Here is an 18,311-nt window from a genome sequence, read left to right as displayed (position 1 = left end):
TTGCCGACTCTCCATTTTGCGGTCCACGGGTCCACCTTCTATCCAATTTTATTTTTTAATGTGTGTATTTATTCCGAAGATACATTGGACACGGCAGATTACGTATCGCAGTTTTGTATGGTGGTCTATGGTGGTATGATGTAAGATGTTACTATTACTATCCGTAGATTGTCTAACGACGCTTGAAAATACAAGCCCTAGCAATATTTACCTAGTAAAACGTATTTTTGAACCAGTCTAGTGCACAGAGTGCACTCGCTGAACTCCAACGTCTTTCAACGGAAACCAAATCCCAGCAACCTGGCTGTCTTGAACGTCAAAGAAAATTTTCATTCCGTCCTTCCAAGAAGTAAGGTACTCAAGCAACGTTCTATCCGCCGGAAAATCAAGATTCGACATGCCGGTTCACACCTTGCTTTGGATGCGACCGTTCCGTCGCGCCAAGTTGTTGGAACAATTCCTTACAACCGTATCGAGGCGTAGCGTACACCACGCCCAAAGCGCAGTCGGTGGTACGGAGAAATGCTCGCGGCCTCCATCAAGAGGTTTGGTGCTCGGAATCTACGCCGACGAGCACGATCGAGAGGACAATGGCCTGCTGACGCCAAGCGCGGCCAGGTATAATGAGGTATGTGCGCGGTCGAAGAAGTTCCCATCCGATATCCCTATTTTCAAAATCTTGTTTTACAGTCTTATACGAACGGAGCCCTGATGGATATGCTCCATCTGGCTGGTCCGCTACCGAAGCGTGGCCAAACGAGGATTTTCTTCAACCTGGAACCAACCTACTCGGCGGTTGCGGTTTGTGGACTTGGCAGTGAATGCCTCGGGTACGATTCGGCGGAAAAGCTGGACCTATCGAAGGAAGCAATTCGCGTAGCTGCCGCATCGGGATGCCGCGCGCTTCAAAAGTTGGAAACCAACCGCATCTACGTGGAGGACTTTGGCCATGCCGAGTCTGCAGCCGAAGGCGCTCACATGAGCATGTGGATCAATCAGAAGATGAAGAAGCCCGAGGAGCGAAAGTTCATGCCTCAGTTGCAACTGTACTATGATCCGCAACTGCCGTGTGACGCGAATGGTTGGAAAATTGGCCTTGCCAAGGCGGAAGCACAGAACTTAGCCAGGGAACTGCAGGAAGCGCCAGCGAATCATATGACTCCGACTACATTTGCCCAGAACGTCGTCCAAATCCTGTGTAACTCCGGTGTCAACGTGGAAGTCAAGGTGAGGAGCTGGGCGGAGAGTCAGGGGATGACGTCGTTCCTAACCGTTGCAAAAGGATCTTGCGAACCGCCGATTTTCCTGGAATTGAGCTACTACGGAACCAATCTCAAGGAACGACCGATTGTACTGGTTGGTCAAGGCAACACATACGACAGCGGTGGTATCTGTGCTAAGAAACTCCACGCGTTGAAAGACATGCGAGGTGACATGGCTGGAGCGGCCTGTGTAGTGGCCACGTGCCGTGCTATTGCGGCCCTAAAGCTGCCCGTGAATATCCGAGCACTGATTCCACTCTGCGAACACATGATCGGGTACAACGCCATGAAGCCCGGAGACGTAATTCCGGTAAAGAATGGAAAGAGCATCGAAGTTGTTAACACCGACTACGAAGGCCCTTTGGTGCTGGTGGATGCCCTACTGTATGCGACCTCTTTTGGACCTAAGTATATCGTGGACGTTTCGACCATCTCCGATCATGTTTTGGGCTCATTCGGAAAGGTGTGTAGCGCAGTGTTCACAAATTCGGAAGACCTGTGGCAACGTATCAAGAACGCGGGTGTCCACACCGGTGATCGGGTATGGCGGCTGCCCCTGTGGGACTACTTTAGCCAACAGATGTGCTCGGTACAACACGTGGACGTGCAAAACTACGGCCGGGGAGTCGGAGGAGAGGCATGTAAAGCGGCGGCCTTTTTGCGAGAGTTTCTTCCCTGCGGACAGTGGATGCACATCGATGCGCACAACGTTATGACTACAAAGGGCGAAGACTATCCGTATCTTCGCAGAGGTATGGCGGGACGGCCGACACGGACGCTGATTGAGTTTATTGCACAGGCCTGTTGCAAGGAGAAATTTAGCTCTCATCATTAGAGCAAACTTAGATTGGTACTAATAATTACGAGTTTACATGTTGGCAGAATAAATTGCTTGAGTTACAAATATGTAAAATGTTTTTCTTTGTAACAAATACATTTATTTAGGAAGCGGGAGCGTTTGCCCTCAAATCATGATTTGTTAATGTTTTTGAGGTTTTGATGGCATTTCATAGTATTACCACCGACGAACCGACGTGACAGCTAGAACAAATTTAAATTTGTTGTCCCCGACGCCATGATGAAAAATAGCCGAACACTACCGCCTCCTCTATAACGGTTCGCGTTGTTTTGATAGCTTGACTCCAAACCCCCGGGTATTCATATAGGAAAAGGTTCGCGCCTGAGCTTATTTGACAGAAGCGTTCGCTCGCTTTGCTGGTCGACCGTTAAATTTAGGGGGGACACTTTTGAAACACCACTGTCACGTCGGTTCGTCGGTGGTATTACCTAGCACTAGCACGACCTCCAGAACGGCACGGCTTCTCGAACGAAACCTGAAAGGGCAACCGGATCCCGACCTGGAACGAAATCGTGTCCTATCTGGAATCTCTGGAAATATCTGGAAACATAGGTTAGATTACGCGTGAATGCAACCTAAGGGTGCCGTTATAGTCACGCGTGAGAGTGAGAGTGCGCGTGTGCGAAGCCGCAAAAAAGGGGAGCAGGCCGTTAGGCCGAATGCCGTTAGGCCGAAGGCCATTAGGCCGAATGCCGTTAGGCCGAAAGGGTCGTTAGGCCGAAAAGTCGTTAGGCCGAAAGAATCGTTAGGCCGAATGGGTCGTTAGGCTGAAAGGGTCGTTGGGCCGAATCCAGCTTTCCACGCTCGCCATAATGGCGGATGCCATAAAAAGTTTGACAAGAACTGTGCCCGAAACACTGAACTGAAAATAGAAAAACATATTCTCAGCAAGCTTTGGTTTCTAGAAATAACCGTTTTGTTGTTTGCTGTCAAGGATGGGTTTTTCATTTTCACTTTTTCCTCCAAATTGCGTTATTTCAAGTTATTAAGTACTAATAAATTTAATTCTTATTTTAGGAAATGCCGCATGAGACAAGTTATTCGCATATGCTATTTATAATCCTTGAAAGCAAAACGGATTTGCTACATGAAGAATTCTCTCAAACATGAGCTCAATCCGCTCATGTTCAACGTCTTCATTTTTTCATAGTTCCCGAAATCGCAGCGTCCATTTTCAACTATATCATGACGACTTCATGGCTCCGTGATCCGAAAAAACCTTGGGAATGCAAACCTAAATCAATAAACACTTGCTATTTGTAATTTGTATCAACCCTAGTTCTATCATGTTCCCTAACAGTCCGCTACATTTCGGAAGTAATTGCGTATGGGTATTCCTGATGCCTGCTCGACCTATCAAACACAAGACCTGGTAGACCAATGACCTGCACAAGATAACAAGACCTAGCTACTACACTAAGGTCCGTGATGTACCTACTCCAAAAATTTACACAAGTTCGTGTAGTAATTAGTTTGTTATTGGTTCTCAAAACGTCGTCGGCTCAAAACCACCTACTCACGTGTCAATTCCTATCTAACTAGACGGTTCACGACGTACTTTGCAGAGAGCAATAAAAACGTACAAAAATAGGTGGAGCCCTTGGGGAGGTTCCATGGACGTTAGGACCGTTAGGACATATTAAAGAAAAGCAAATAAATGAATAAAACAAATGAATGGCACAAATGTCCCAAATGGAGGATAACGTGCCTCTGGAGCCGGCCTTCTGATACCTTGGGTTCACGTCTTTAAAAATTCTTTATTGAAATAAAACAATGATGGTTAATTAGTAAATGGGTTGAATGTTGGTATCAAACCGATTGCATTGAGGTTTCGAGGCCGGGAGCAGGATAGTAAGTTTGATGACCGACCGATTTTTGCCGAGACCGATTAGCACCAAGAGGGTCACAAGACACAATTCCACCGTGAATACCAACCGTTTCCGTTTCCCGTTTGACCATAAATAATACATGCGAATAACTTGTCTCATGCGGCATTTCCTAAAATAAGAATTAAATTTATTAGTACCTAATAACCTGAAATAACGCAATTTGGAAGAAAAAGTGAAAATGAAAAAACCATCCTTGACAGCATACAACAAAACGATTATTTTTAGAAACCAAAGCTTGCTGAGAATATTTCTTCCTATTTTCAGTTCAGTGTTTTGGGCACAGTTCTTGTCAAACTTTTTATGGCATCCGCCATTATGGCGAGCGTGGAAAGCTGGATAGGTTGTCACGTTTTATATTGCACAAAACGAAATAAACATCGGAAAAGTCGTTATGTTTGGGGAACTCTGGGGGAAATCAATTTAGGAGGCGAAGTAAAAAAGGTTTACAAGACATCATCTCGAAAAAGCTTATTTTTAGTTACAAACAAAGAGTTATGGTGAACGGGCACAGCCAAAGCTATCGACAGGATAAAGATATTCAATACAGTATTATGGCGTCAGCACCAAACCGAATAGCGACGTTTTGACTAGCGACACTTTTCGACTAGCGACACCTTTTTTCAGTACCAGGATGTATGTTGTAAACAATCCAAAATTAGCAAAAATATTTTTCTCAAAAAAAGTTTTTGATTCCCAACCGAATCCATAATAACATTGTCAACATAAATATACTACTTGCAAATGTATGTAATGCAAATCAAAAAGGCTATTATACCTAACCTAAAAGCATCAACATCATCGTGCTTATCATTATACCATGAGCAGGATACAAAAGAAGAAAACAGCGCAAAGCGAAAAGCTGACAGCATAAGTGGTTAAGAACAAATATAGCATTTTAGCTATTAAATTTATCATCGGGGATTTGTCCTTCTTTTAAACATAGGCTGTTCTTTGTAGTTTTAATGTTCTACTCACTATGAGCATTACAGCAATTAAATTTTTCATCGGAGATTTTTCCTTCTTTTGAAAATAGGCTCTTCTGTCTAGTTTAACTATTCTACTCATTATAAGTGTTTCAGCCATAAACTTTTTCATAAGAGTATTTTCACAGACAAACAGACGTAACACTCTGATAATTCCCATCGTACACCGATTTAACGGTCTTTTTCAAAATTTGATAGTTGGCCAACTGCTCAATCGTGGCGCTCGCATCGTTTTTGTTCGAGTTTGACGTTTAGTCACTACCGCCATCTAGTTGGTGGTCGGCCAAACATAGTCCTTTTAGCATTGGGCGAATATGTTTCCGTGACTATGATTTGAATCGAAAAATGTTCGAAGTGTTACGTCTGTTTGTCTGTGGTATTTCCTTTTTCTGTACATAGGCTTTCTTCTATTGTAACAGTTATACTCACTATAAACATTACAGCTTTAAAATATTTCATCGGAGATTTTTTCTTCTTCTAAACATAGGCTATTCTCTCTGTTCTTTCAGTGTTCTACTGACTATGAGCATTACAGCAATTATTTGTTTCATCAGAGATTTTTCCTTCTTTTGAAAATAGGCTGTTCTTTCTAGTTTAACTATCCTACTCATTATAAGTATTACAGCCATCAATTTTTGCATAAGAGTTTTTCCTTCTTCTGTACATAGGCTTTTCTTCTAGCCTAACTGTTATACTTACTATGAACATAACAGCTATTAAATTTTTCATCGGAAATGTTTCCTTCTTTTGAAAATAGGCTGTTCTTTTTTCATTACAAAGATTCATTTTCATCTTAGTTCCTTCTTCTTCTGAACATAGGCTGTTTTACTCATATACGTATTATAGCTATCAACTTTTTCATCTGAAATTTTACATCTTCTAAACTCTTTCTAGTTTAACTGTTTTGTTTCACGGCGGTAGTCTACTGCTGCTCTTTCTAGATTAAATGTTTTACTCATTATGAAGGTTACAGCCCTCAACAGAGTTTAAAAAAAACTTTTTCATCGAAGATTTTTCCTTCTTTTAAACATAGGCTGTTCTTTCTAAGTTTTAAAGAACTCGATTAAATTGCACTTAACCTTGTTAATCATGCTCAGACTGGAACTCTGAATTTGTTCCCAGTGTAACTATAATTTAGACTTTAAAACGCGAAAAACTATTAGTGGGTCCATTCAATTAACCATTCAAAGACAACCAAAATTTCAAGGTTGAAGACCGTTTCCCTCAAACATTAAGCAGTTTTTTACCATCGAGTTGCCTAAGCAAACCATTCAACCTTACAGTACATTTTGCTTAGTGACCAGTTCGTCCTAGCGAACCGACCCATCCGGCCTAATGGCATATTCGGCCTAACGACCTTTTCGGCCTATCGACCCTTTCGGCCTAACGACGCTTTCGGCCTAACGACCCTTTCGGCCTAACGGCATTCGGCCTAACGGCATTCGGCCTAACGACATTCGGCCTAACGGCTTTCGGCCTAACGGGGTAGAACCGCAAAAAAGAATATCAACAACAGCAAATCCACGAAAATCCTTTGGACGCACACTCCCACTCTCACTTTGAAGCGACCCTATGTCGGCGCCGTAGGGAACAATTCGAAGTCATTAATAAGCATGCATGTCGAATTTTTGCTGGTTCATATTGTCGCGCTTATCTTTTATTAGAGTCCTGCGGCGGTCGTACGCTCGCAAGGCATACCGCCGCATGACAGTTGCAAGGTAAAACAAAAGAAAAAGTGTTCCTGCCAAAAACAAAAGCACGTGGGTTTCGCGAAGTGACAGATGTTTTTGAATGTATTTGTGACGAACGGCAAGAGTGGCTCAGTGGAATGAGTGTTCTTGCTGTCAAACACCATATAATGGAATTATCGAGGGAATTATATACTATTAAATCTGGTGACGCTGTTATGATTAGTGACTGTCGCGCTAATATCAGAAGCCAGAGGCAGATAATCGCCATATCCTGATTTTTCTTGAGAGGCATAATAAGAAAAAAAGATTTTACATCAAAACGATGTAATCGTACATAGGGATCGTGATAACTTCGATTATTTAGTACATCGGAATAGAGCTTGCTGACGTTTATTCACCTTTCTCTTTCAAACATGTAGGCGGAATAGGATTTGTTGTCATCAGGAAAGGTTTCCCGATGAAAACAAATCCTCTCCCGCCTGCATGCTTGAAAGAGAGAGGTGAATAAACGTCAGCAAGCTCTATGAATTACATCGGGCGGGTTGCATTTATTTTTTGCTGTGTAAGGTGAAGAGAAATCAGTCATGTTACTTTCGCCCTTATTTAAACTCAATCTAGACATTTTCAAAAAGATGGTTGCCCCCTGAAAAAAAATGACGACGCACATGAGCTGTTTACTAAAAAATCGCCAGAACGTCATCGCGCGGGCAGCCCTGCGCATTTCAGCCATCCGCAACCGAAACGGTGAGAGCAACATCGCAAAAAGGGGAGCGAAAAGTGCATTCAGTTCGAAAGAGCAGCAAAATATCAGTGCAGAAAAGGCCACCATCAGTATGGCTGATCGTGTTACGAGACAAAATGTGCCCGTAAAACCGTGAAAATGTACTCCAAAAACGTGAATTTTAGTGCTTACGAACGACCGCGTACGGGAACTGTGCAATTGTGACTGGATGGCACCGGGAAAGCTTCGATTCGGTGCGTGAAATACGGCGAAGAATAATCGATTTTGGTACCTACCATCGTTTTCCACCCCAACAACAAAAGAGAGAGTTTGGCTGGCTGATCCGTTCGTTCCGTTCCAATCCGCAGGGGGAGCTGTCATACAGAAATTTTACTTTACGTGAAAAATAAATTCTAGTTTTTAACAACTGAAGAACAGCCGAAAGAGCTGGGAAGTGTTATTGACGAGTGCAAGTGCAGCCGAAGCGCATTGGATTAGTAGCTGGGAAGCAGCCAATCGATTCCGGAACCGTTGGCCACTGGTCTTGGATCGGCCCACACTCCTCGGCACCAATCAAGGCGCGGATCGACCGTGACATTTTTGTTTGCCAGAGGGAGTCTGCTCTGTTTATACACTGTCAGAGGAGGAAATTCTCCCCCCGTTCTCGAGGTGAGTCCATTTTTCAGGGTTCTAGTCCGATGCGCTTGAAGTGCATTTCCTTGATACCCGGAGGAGGTCAGTCCGAGGATTTTGCAGTCTGTCTAATTTGCAATGCCTATCTACTTGTACGTGTGCGTTTTTTTTATCTCGTTTGAAGGTTTTCAACGCTCGTGTGTTGTGTGTTGGTTTCGTTTGCTTTTTAAGCAAGCTAGACCCCGTGTATGTTGTTTTGCACACTGGGAAAAGCAATGATATACTGGCAAAAAACAATTATGTGCTATTGTTTATGGATAACGACGGCTCAGTTATATTTGTAGTATGTATCTATCTATCTATATAAATAAAAATGGAATGGTGTTTGTATGTCACGAATAGGCTCGGGAACGGGTCAAAAGATCGACATGATTCTTTCCCTGTTGCATTCCTTCAGGGCTCCGACGTGTTCGTACGAAAAAATAATTAGAAAAAGTGACCGGGAAGGCAAGAAAAACGGGAAAATCTGAAATTCTATTTTGAGGGGCATTTCTTCATGGAACCGGATGTCAAAAACCAGAGTAGGCAGGCAGGACGACGTTTGCTGGGACTGCTAGTTGTAAATAAATTTCATATGAATTATTTAAATGGCTTCTAGCTTTGTTCATCATGTATTTATAAAAAAAAAAAACCATGCTAGGAATGCCTCTAGCAATACCAACTTGGGTAGCTTTCAGCAATTCCTACTGACTGTGATTTCCTCCAAGATTCTGTGAATTCCCCCAAGAATTCTTCCTGAGGATTTTTCGACGAATACCTTCTGAACGTTCTTCCAGTTCTAAATTCCTTTAATGGATCTTAAGGAAAAATCCTTGGGAACCCGGTACCTTTAGAAGTTCTTTAGGGTTTAGGAACTTCTAGAGGATTCTCAACATGAATCATTTTAAGATTTTCAGAAGGACTCCTGAAAGTAATTCATGGATACTTTTTGGAAAAAGTCTCACAACTAACTTCTGTAGAATTCCTGAAGAAACTCCTTGTGGATTCTCAGCAAAGATTCCTGGGATATTCGCAGAAAGAGGGAATTCTGGAGAAATAATTCCAAAGGCAATTCTGGAGAGAATGTCGTGAAATAAATCTTTGAAAAATCGAATCCCAAACAAATTTCCTGAAAAAAAATATGCCAGTAGCAACTCTTTGAAGACTTTCACGTGGAACTCATGATAGAACCCTAGAAATATTTTTTGGAGAAGTTCTCAGAGAGAACTTCTGAACGTCCCCAGAAGTGATTATTGGTCAAATCTCAGAAGCTAAAAAGATTTAAAAAGATTCCCACATGAATTTCTTAAATGAACGCCGAATGAACTGGAGGCATTCAGGAAGAACATCTGGATGTACCTCAGAAACAAATTTTGAATGAACTTCATCAGGATGTTTTGGGTAAAACTTTAAATTAATTTCTTAAGCCCTCCCCCTGGATATTCGATCTTGACGCGATGGGAGGGCTTAACCCATTAGCACTTTAGCGCCAGTTCATTCACCACCGCTTGGACTTTGAGCTAGATATATCTAGTTTACGAGTTGAGCGCAAGTGAAGGAATCGCCGTAAGTGCTAATGGGAACCAAAGGAGTATCCGTCGTGCATTTATCACAAGTCAAAAACAAATTATAATTCAGCTTGCATAGACCTAATCTTTGCATTCTTTGAATTTTCTCAAATTTAACAATAACTGTTAAATTTAACGTAACGCAAGAGTGGGTAGAGGAGGTCTCTGCGTTACACTCATCATTCGTTACTTGAATTCGTTAGTACACAGGACAGGGGACGCTAGGATAAGTTGACTTACAGCGTTACAGATTAGATTCATTACAATTAGAAAATTATGGACTGATTAGGTAAAGATAAAACTGTTGATTATAGGAGTTTATATTTGTATTTCTTATTTTATGGGTTTTGAGAATTTATAAAAGTTGACACATAATCATTATCATTTTTATTTTTGACAAAAATCAGTTGACTAAACATTTTTGTTTTTATATCTTAGACGGTATTATTTCACTGATCAAAAAAGCAGGAATTTAGTTAGGACTTAGGACGGTTGACATTGTAAAGGGTTACGATGGATATAATATTACTTTGGACTGAGATGATCACAGATATACAGAAGACGACTAGCGAAATTAGAAACTCAATTTGATACATTATTGACTATATTTTGACAAATAGGGTTTGACAAATTTCTTTACAATATCGAATGGAAGCTCAAAAGTGTTATCTAACACTAATATGAGAGTTATTTGGGGATGATGCTGGTGCTGTCAATGACTAACATCGGTTGTTGATACTATTGGTAATCAGCTTGAAATAATTTTCAGAATGTATTATAAAATAACTGAGGATATTATCTGATTATTGTTTGGGGAAGCTGTCAGAAAAACTAGTTGCCCATATCGGCTAAAAACGCTAGCTCTGGTAGCTGTCTTCGAAGCATTTTCAGAAATATCAAATCTTTAAAAATTAGCTACGACACATTTTTTTTCTTTTTGCTCTTTGTATATTTCTTAAGAATAGTACTCTGAAAATGTTAAAGTAGACATATACACCCTTTTTTTTATCTCTGAATGTTGCCCAGTGACCTCGGAGATTTTCGATTATTGAAATATTGTTCAACTATCAAATCATCTTTGGAGCTTCCATTCGATCAAAACACTAGTGCGATGGGAAAAGTTAAAAACAGTATTTTTAAAAACTACTACGACCCAATGCTAATTACTACACACTTTGCTCAAGTTGACGACATCGTCTAGTCCATCGTGAGTATTGGTCCTAGTAGGGGGAAAGTTGGGAAAGGGTCCAGGCTTTGCTATCAGCTGTCCTGCAGCTCCACCTGGTCACTCTTCAAAAAAAAAAAAAAAAAAAAAAACTTTAAATTAATTTCTTAAGGAATTCCAATGGCGGGTGCAATAATCTCCATAGAAAGTATTACCTAGAGCAAGCACCCCTTGAAAGATTTCAAAAGTAACTTCGATAAAAACCTCCATAGACTAAAACAATTTCTGGAGAAATTCAAAATAATTTCCTCTCTGAAAGTATAAGAACGAATCCCTATATAAATCCCCAAGTGAATCCCTTGATATAACCTTAAGAAAAATTAGAAGTGGCTGGCCAAAGTCTACGCTCCATACAAATTTTAAAATTTGTGTGATGACAAAATTCTACGAGAGGAATGCGAGGTCTGAGAACAGCCTCATCCATCAACTCCTCCGGTAGCTGTTCGATTCCCCAGATTCGGATTATTAACCGGTGGAGACAGAGGGCTAACTTTGATTTTGGGCTGGTAAATGATATCCTAGCCTTCCCTCAGCGTGAGAGTTGTATCATTTCCGTCTACTACTGCTCTGGCGTAGTCGTCCTCTCCGTTGCCCTGATTTCCCATACCTATGTTCTCAGCGCCATTCAGGTGCTCCCGTTCTAATACCTGCACATTTCGGTCGCGGTATGAAGCTGTTGTAGGATGCGTTGAGCTCCTGGTAGAGCTTCCTTGTTTGGTGAGAATAACACTTCTTGAGAAAAATTCCCTCGCATTTCGCTTCTTCCAGGTGGTGTTTCTTATTTCAAAGAGACAGGTCTGCTACCGTGGCTCATGCTACAACGTGACCGCCCGCGTTGCGTTCTTCTCCTCCAACATCGCTTCACACTCCTCGACGAACCATTCGTTCTATCTTCTCCATTTCACGTACCCGACGGTGCTCTAGGATGCGTTGTAAATGGCTGATTTTACTGTAATCGAAGACTACTCTATCAAGAAGACATGGAACTCTGTTGTTTTCCCATACTAATTGCAAGCGTCACCGATGGCACCGGCGCCTATTGGTCTAACATGGTACCTTTGTATAAAAATGTAAGTCTGTATTGGTACAAGTATGAAGATTTACTCACACTATCATGCATACTTCCACCTTCATCCGCGGTGGCGCTGCTATCAGTGACTCCCGATTTTTAGCAGTGCTGCAAGTCTTCTTGGTAAAGTGGTCTTCGCTGTAAACCATGTCGAGATTGATGGGAAGACACAGGCCGCGAAAAAAAACAGCTTAAAAACTGTTTGGCTACAGCTAAATTTCAAGAGCACGTTGACACACTTACGGCTAAGCTGTCTCGAGAAAATCATGCAATACTATATGATTTTACCCACCGTTTCAACCACTTTTTTGTTCTTCTTCAGGGGATTCTGGTATAAAACAATACAATAGCATAATGTTTGTACTTTCAAATTAATAAATCTAAATTACTATCAATATTATTGTTCTTTATTAATTTTTTCGCCTAAAACTACATACATACTACATACATTAATATCTTAGTCAAAATACACATGTGTTGGTGTTCGGTTCGTGGTGTATACATTATTGGCAGTGCATATGACAATCTGGTAGTGGCAACAAACTTTGACGGGTTGCTTCAATCCGAACATGCATCACCACGTGGCCTGGAAAATGTAGCGAATAGCCCTGATAAAAAAGATCATAGAGATACAACAGAATGGATTGTTACAACACGCTGAATTGAATGGTACTTACCATTAATTCAATTGTTTAAAACGATAGAGTAACAATAGATCTTATGGTTTTCCACCATAGCATGTATTGTAAATGTCACTTTTACAATAGAAAATGGGGGTTGTTATGTATCTTTACCATAAAAAAATCCAAATTTTCTGGAAAAAAATCAAGTCAACTACCATTCAACTTATGGTGTTTTTATTATTGAAATCTCTAGTGCCATTGATTTTATTGTACACGTATTGTAGTTCCAATACACCATTTTCAGCAGGAAAATACGTACACAATATAATTTGTTGTTGAATAGTCAAATTTATCATTATGCAATGGTAGTTTATGGTGATTTTATTGGAAATTTTTATCAGGGAGGGCCATATTGTGCTATTATACCGTGGATACACAGTTATGGATCACACACGGTTACGGATCAATTCGATGTTTACGATCGTTTGTTGCAGCTTAGCATGGCATGGAGTGGCATAGTATAGTGTTTATGCTATGAAGACTATGCTATGTTCTGTCATGCTCTGCAGAGAGGCTACCTTTGACCGTAAACATCTAATTGATCCGTAACCGTATGTGATCCATAACTGTGTATCCACGGTATTCTGCTAGGCTGAAGCAGAATTAACGAGCGATTGTTATCTGCCTTTTGCAACACCAATACATTGCATCGCCCTGTAGCACAGAAATATAGTCGCTTGTAGACTTCCTATCGTCCAGCTCTGAAGCCCAACTTGCGTCGAAGTAGCCTTTCAGGTCAGATTTTCAAACCGTGGAAATTGGAAATCGTCCTCGTTGTCGATGCTGGCGCTCTTGTCGTCCATGTAGAAATCGCCCGTATAAAGCTTCTCGGGTGAGTATTCGGTCAAATTTTCTCTGACTGGTTTCATAACGACCAACTCGATCACAATTCGATGCTTTACACAGTCCGACGGATTTGGATTACCCTAATCGATTAAGCATACCTCGCGGCTGGTGAATTTTGCTGTGCTTCCGGTTCTGGGTCCTACATCCCATATCCTTTTCTTACGATTTATAGGATAAATTAAATCGATAATTCTTAGAATACTGACCATCGTTATGGTACCGAGGATCTGTAGACGTGAAATGTCCCGTTTCCGTTCTGTCCACATCTGACTGAGTATCTAAACGGAGATATTCACAGCTTCAGCCCAGAACGCATTTGCCGTCCCTATTCTGAACAGCAGGCACCGAGCTTGCTACCCACATTTTTTGGGAACAGCTATCGACGAAAATGGTGTTTTATCTGCTTCCTCCGATTGATTCCACCAGTGTCGTTTGTGATCAGAATCATTGACACCTTTTCGTCGACATTCGCAATGCAAGCGATTGAACAACTATCTGTTCACCGAGAAAATTTTCTACTCAATGACTGAGTTGGTCTTACTCAGAAATCTAAAAATCCTTTGTTTTCTCACTCAGTTTCAGCTAAAAGTAGGACAACTCATTGCCAATGGGTTAGGAAGATGTCATCGTCAAACGTGTCAAACGATATTATTAGATCGGTTTTTAGTCTTGTACCGACATTTTGAACCCTCTTCGAATGAGTGAAATCAGTTTTGTACCTTTTAATTCCGCCCTAGGTATTTTGCTTTTCCTTTGACAGATACGCGTATTTCGACTACCACTTGTAATTTTCCTCAGTATCGTCGGGTCGAGTCGATAGAGGAAGTGGAGCTGACAACAGCGCACAGAATTGGAATAGTGGAGGAATGGATGGGTCGAAACAACTGGCACTGACAATATTTGAATCATTACTGGCCGTGGCGGTAGCGTTCTTCATTTCATTTCATTTATTTAGTTCACATCAAATTCATGATAATACTGAATCAACAATTTGCCGCCATAATACTCGATTTGCAGCTGCAGCTCTCCATCCTCGGTCACGCCCAACACTCGCCAGATCACGCTCCACCTGGTCCGCCCATCGTGCTCTCTGCGCTCCACGCCTTCTTGTACCAACCGGATGGTTAGCAAACACCAACTTTGCAGGGTTGTTGTCCGGCATTCTTGCAACATGCCCTGCCCACCGTATCCTTCCAGCTTTGGCCGCTTTCTGGATACTGTGTTCGCCGTAAAGTGCAGCGAGCTCGTGGTTCATCCTTCTCCGCCACACACCGTTCTCCTGCACACCGCCGAAGATCGTCCTTAGCACCCGTCGCTCGAAAACTCCGAGTGCTTGCAGGTCCTCCTCGAGCATCGTCCATGTCTCGTGCCCGTAGAGAACCACCGGTCTTATTAACGTCTTGTACATGGTACATTTGGTGCGAGGGTGAATCTTTTTTGACCGCAGTTTCTTCTGGAGCCCATAGTAGGCACGACTTCCACTGATGATGCGCCTTCGTATTTCACGGCTCACGTTATTGTCAGCCGTTAGCAAGGAACCGAGGTAGACGAATTCTTCTACCACCTCGAAAGTATCCCCGTCTATCGTAACATTGCTGCCAAGGCTTGTCCTGTCTCGCTCAGTCCCACCTACCAGCATGTACTTTGTCTTAGCCGCATTCACCACCAGTCCGACCTTTGCTGCTTCACGTTTCAGGCGGGTGTACTGTTCTGCCACCGTTCCAAATGTTCTGGCAATAATATCCATGTCATCCGCAAAACAGACAAATTGGCTGGATTTTGTGAAGATCGTACCCCGGCTGTTGAGCCCGGCTCGTCGCATAACACCTTCCAGGGCGATGTTGAAGAGTAGGCAGGAAAGTCCATCACCTTGTCGTAGTCCCCGTCGAGATTCAAATGAACTGGATAGCTCACCCGAAATCCTTACGCTGTTCTGCACACCGTCCATCGTTGCTCTTATCAGTCTAGTCAGCTTCCCGGGAAAGCTGTTCTCGTCCATAATTTTCCATAGCTCTGTGCGGTCGATACTGTCGTATGCCGCTTTGAAGTCGATGAACAGGTGGTGCGTTGGGACCTGGTATTCACGGCATTTCTGGAGGATTTGCCGTACGGTGAAGATCTGATCCGTTGTCGACCGGCCGTCGATGAAACCGGCTTGGTAACTTCCCACGAACTCATTTACTTTAGGTGAAAGACGACGGAAGATGATCTGGGATAGCACTTTGTAGGCGGCATTCAAAACGGTGATCGCTCGAAAGTTCTCGTACATTAACATGCCGCCTTTCTTGTGGATGGGACAGATTATCCCTTCCTTCCACTCCTCCGGTAGCTGTTCGGTCTCCCAGATCCTGACTACTAACTGGTGCAGACAGGTGGCCAACTTTTCCGGGCCCATCTTGATGAGTTATGCTGCGATACCGTCCTTACCAGCCGCTTTGTTATTTTTGAGCTGTTGGATGGCATCCTTAACTTCCCTCAGGGTGGGGGTTGGTTCGTTCCCGTCCTCTGCTGCACCAACATAGTCATTTCCTCCGCTGCCTTGGTCCTCCGTGCCAACATTCTCTTCGCCATTCAGGTGCTCGTCGAAGTGCTGCTTCCACCTTTCGATCACCTCACGTTTGTCCGTCAGGAGGCTCCCGTCCTTATCCCTGCAGATTTCGGCTTGCGGCACGTAGCCTTTGCGGGATGCGTTGAGCTTCTGGTAGAACTTGCGTGTTTCCTGTGAACGGCACAGCAGTTCCATTTCCTCGCACTCCGCTTCTTCCAGGCGGCGCTTTTTCTCCCGGAAGAGACGGGTCTGCTGCTTCCGCTTCTGTCTGTATCGCTCCACATTCTGTCGGGTTCCATGCTGCAGCATTACCGCCCGCGCTGCATCCTTCTCCTCCAGAACCGCTCTGCACTCCTCGTCGAACCAATCGTTTCGTCGACTCCGTTCTACGTACCCGATAGTGCTCTCGGCTGCGTTGTTGATGGCTGCTTTGACTGTACTCCAGCAGTCCTCTAGAGGGGCCACATCGAGCACACCCTCGTCCGGCAACGCTGCCTCGAGGTTCTGCGCGTATGCGGTGGTGACATCCGGTTGCTTCAGTCGCTCTAGATCGTACCGGGGCGGCCGCCGGTACTGTACTTTGTTAATAACGGAGAGTTTTGGGCGCAGTTTAACCATCACCAGGTAGTGATCAGAGTCGATATTAGCGCCACGATAGGTCCTGACGGTAGCGTTCTTCTGCACTCCAAAAAATCCAAACGTCAAGGCTACGTGGAAAATCACGTAGCACAGAAAACGCGTTCATTTTTTTTAGATCACCTGACGAAGGTAACAGCTACCGATTCATTGGTGATCATCAAATGAAACCGCTGTGGCCTTCACTCTGGTATCCAGTATCCCTTACGTGAAATTTCACGTAACCTATTCATTTCATTATGACAGCCTTTTGCGTTCATCCACTGATGTGGATCGCAAACAAATTCAAGATGGCGACAGTTGTAAATAAATCTGCTCTTGTTATTAATTATTTAGCGTTTCAAACAATTGTAAGTACTTTTAAAGATAAACAATTTTCAAATATTTGATTATCAATCATGTGCTTTTCCAGGAATGGTGAACGGTGGATTACCATCGGAGTTTATGCAGTAGAACAAAAATCGAGCTCATTGAAAAAATGAGCCAGCTGAGCAAAAGTGCTTTTGTAATTTTCGTGTTCAATTGTGTTCAATAGTGTTTAACCCTTATGTGGCCGGCAGGGTACCCGGGTTCCCAGCACCCATTTAAAATACACGGTGTAGAAAAAAGCAAAAATTTTGCCGGCCACATAACGGTTAAATTATAATAAACTAGCTGTCCCGGCAAACGTCGTACTGCCTGCCTACTGTGTTTTTTGACGTGCAGCTCGATAGGGACGTTCCCCGCAAGGTCATTTGTATGGGAGCCCCCCGTTCCAGAGACCGGAGAGCTCTCACACCAAGCTAAGAACCTTCCCCGGCCCCGACAGCACCCACATACAAAATTTCACACCGATCGGTCCAGTACAGTGAAGAGAATTGTCAGACAAAAGAGGCACAAAACAAGCAACAAAGAAGGTGCGTCGATTAGTCTTTATCCCTACTGGTGACAGATAATGACATGATCTCGATTTTTTTTGTTGCAGACAAAACGGAGGCTGAATTTGTTGCGTACTTTTCAACTCGTGAATAATCAATTATTACTAACCCAAAGTCGAAACTGTTTGATGATAGAGCTTCACCAGAGTTGCAGTGTTTGCCGGCTCGAAGTTACCGTTCAAAAATCGCAATGCAAGGCTTAAAAATCTCTAAACTCGTGGTGTACGATGTTAATCCCATTATTTTCAAGTTGGGACAAACTTATGTCGCATGGGTTGTTTTGTCGCAACAAATACAGATTGCGACATTGTCATTATTGTTGCGCGATGGTTGAATTTTGATTCACTGGTCCAGTAGTTTCCGATTCCATAGCGGTCAGACAGACAGACAGACAGACAGGCAGAAATTCATTTTTATATATATAGATAGATAGATAGATAAAAAATGAACAAGGAATGATAAGGTTCTTACTTTTATTGTTGTTTCCAAAGTTAAATAGTGGCCGCACCTTCTTCCAATTTACTTCGCAGCGGTACTGAAACCCGTTAACGCCGTTTGTTTTGAATGGTGTAAATGCGGAGTTAGAAAGTGATTGAAATTTGGTACGTCCACGGCCTTAATCTCGTTTCCTATTATTCTTCGTGCAGTTGAAATCCGGAATTTTCGACTAGCGAATATGAATTTCTTCAAATATATGCGTCAGACCTAATTTCGAAAGTGATGCGCTGTATAGCGAACCAGG

At 42.8% G+C, this 18,311-nt stretch overlaps 2 protein-coding genes across 3 annotated transcripts in view; both read left to right on the top strand.

The window, feature by feature from the left end:
* Positions 1-276: 276 nt before the first annotated feature.
* LOC109425977 (cytosol aminopeptidase) lies at positions 277-2,168 on the top strand. The gene is made up of 2 exons (XM_019701395.3): positions 277-628; positions 691-2,168. Exons 1-2 carry the CDS (start codon positions 398-400, stop codon positions 2,095-2,097), a joined length of 1,638 nt encoding a protein of 545 aa, XP_019556940.2. The 5' UTR covers positions 277-397; the 3' UTR covers positions 2,098-2,168.
* Positions 2,169-7,424: 5,256 nt separating this feature from the next.
* The window catches only part of LOC109425978 (microtubule-associated serine/threonine-protein kinase 3), a 63,112-nt gene continuing 52,225 nt past the window's right edge, over positions 7,425-18,311 (top strand). For both annotated transcript variants that reach the window (XM_019701400.3, XM_019701396.3), the window contains exon 1: positions 7,425-8,074. The gene's annotated coding sequence lies outside the window, so the exon portion shown is untranslated. The remainder of the gene's footprint in view (positions 8,075-18,311) is intronic.

This window comes from Aedes albopictus, chromosome 3 (assembly GCF_035046485.1).
Source record: "Aedes albopictus strain Foshan chromosome 3, AalbF5, whole genome shotgun sequence".
NCBI lineage: Eukaryota > Metazoa > Arthropoda > Insecta > Diptera > Culicidae > Aedes > Aedes albopictus.
Note: the sequence above shows the minus strand (reverse complement) of the source record. Positions and strands in the feature narration are given on the sequence as shown.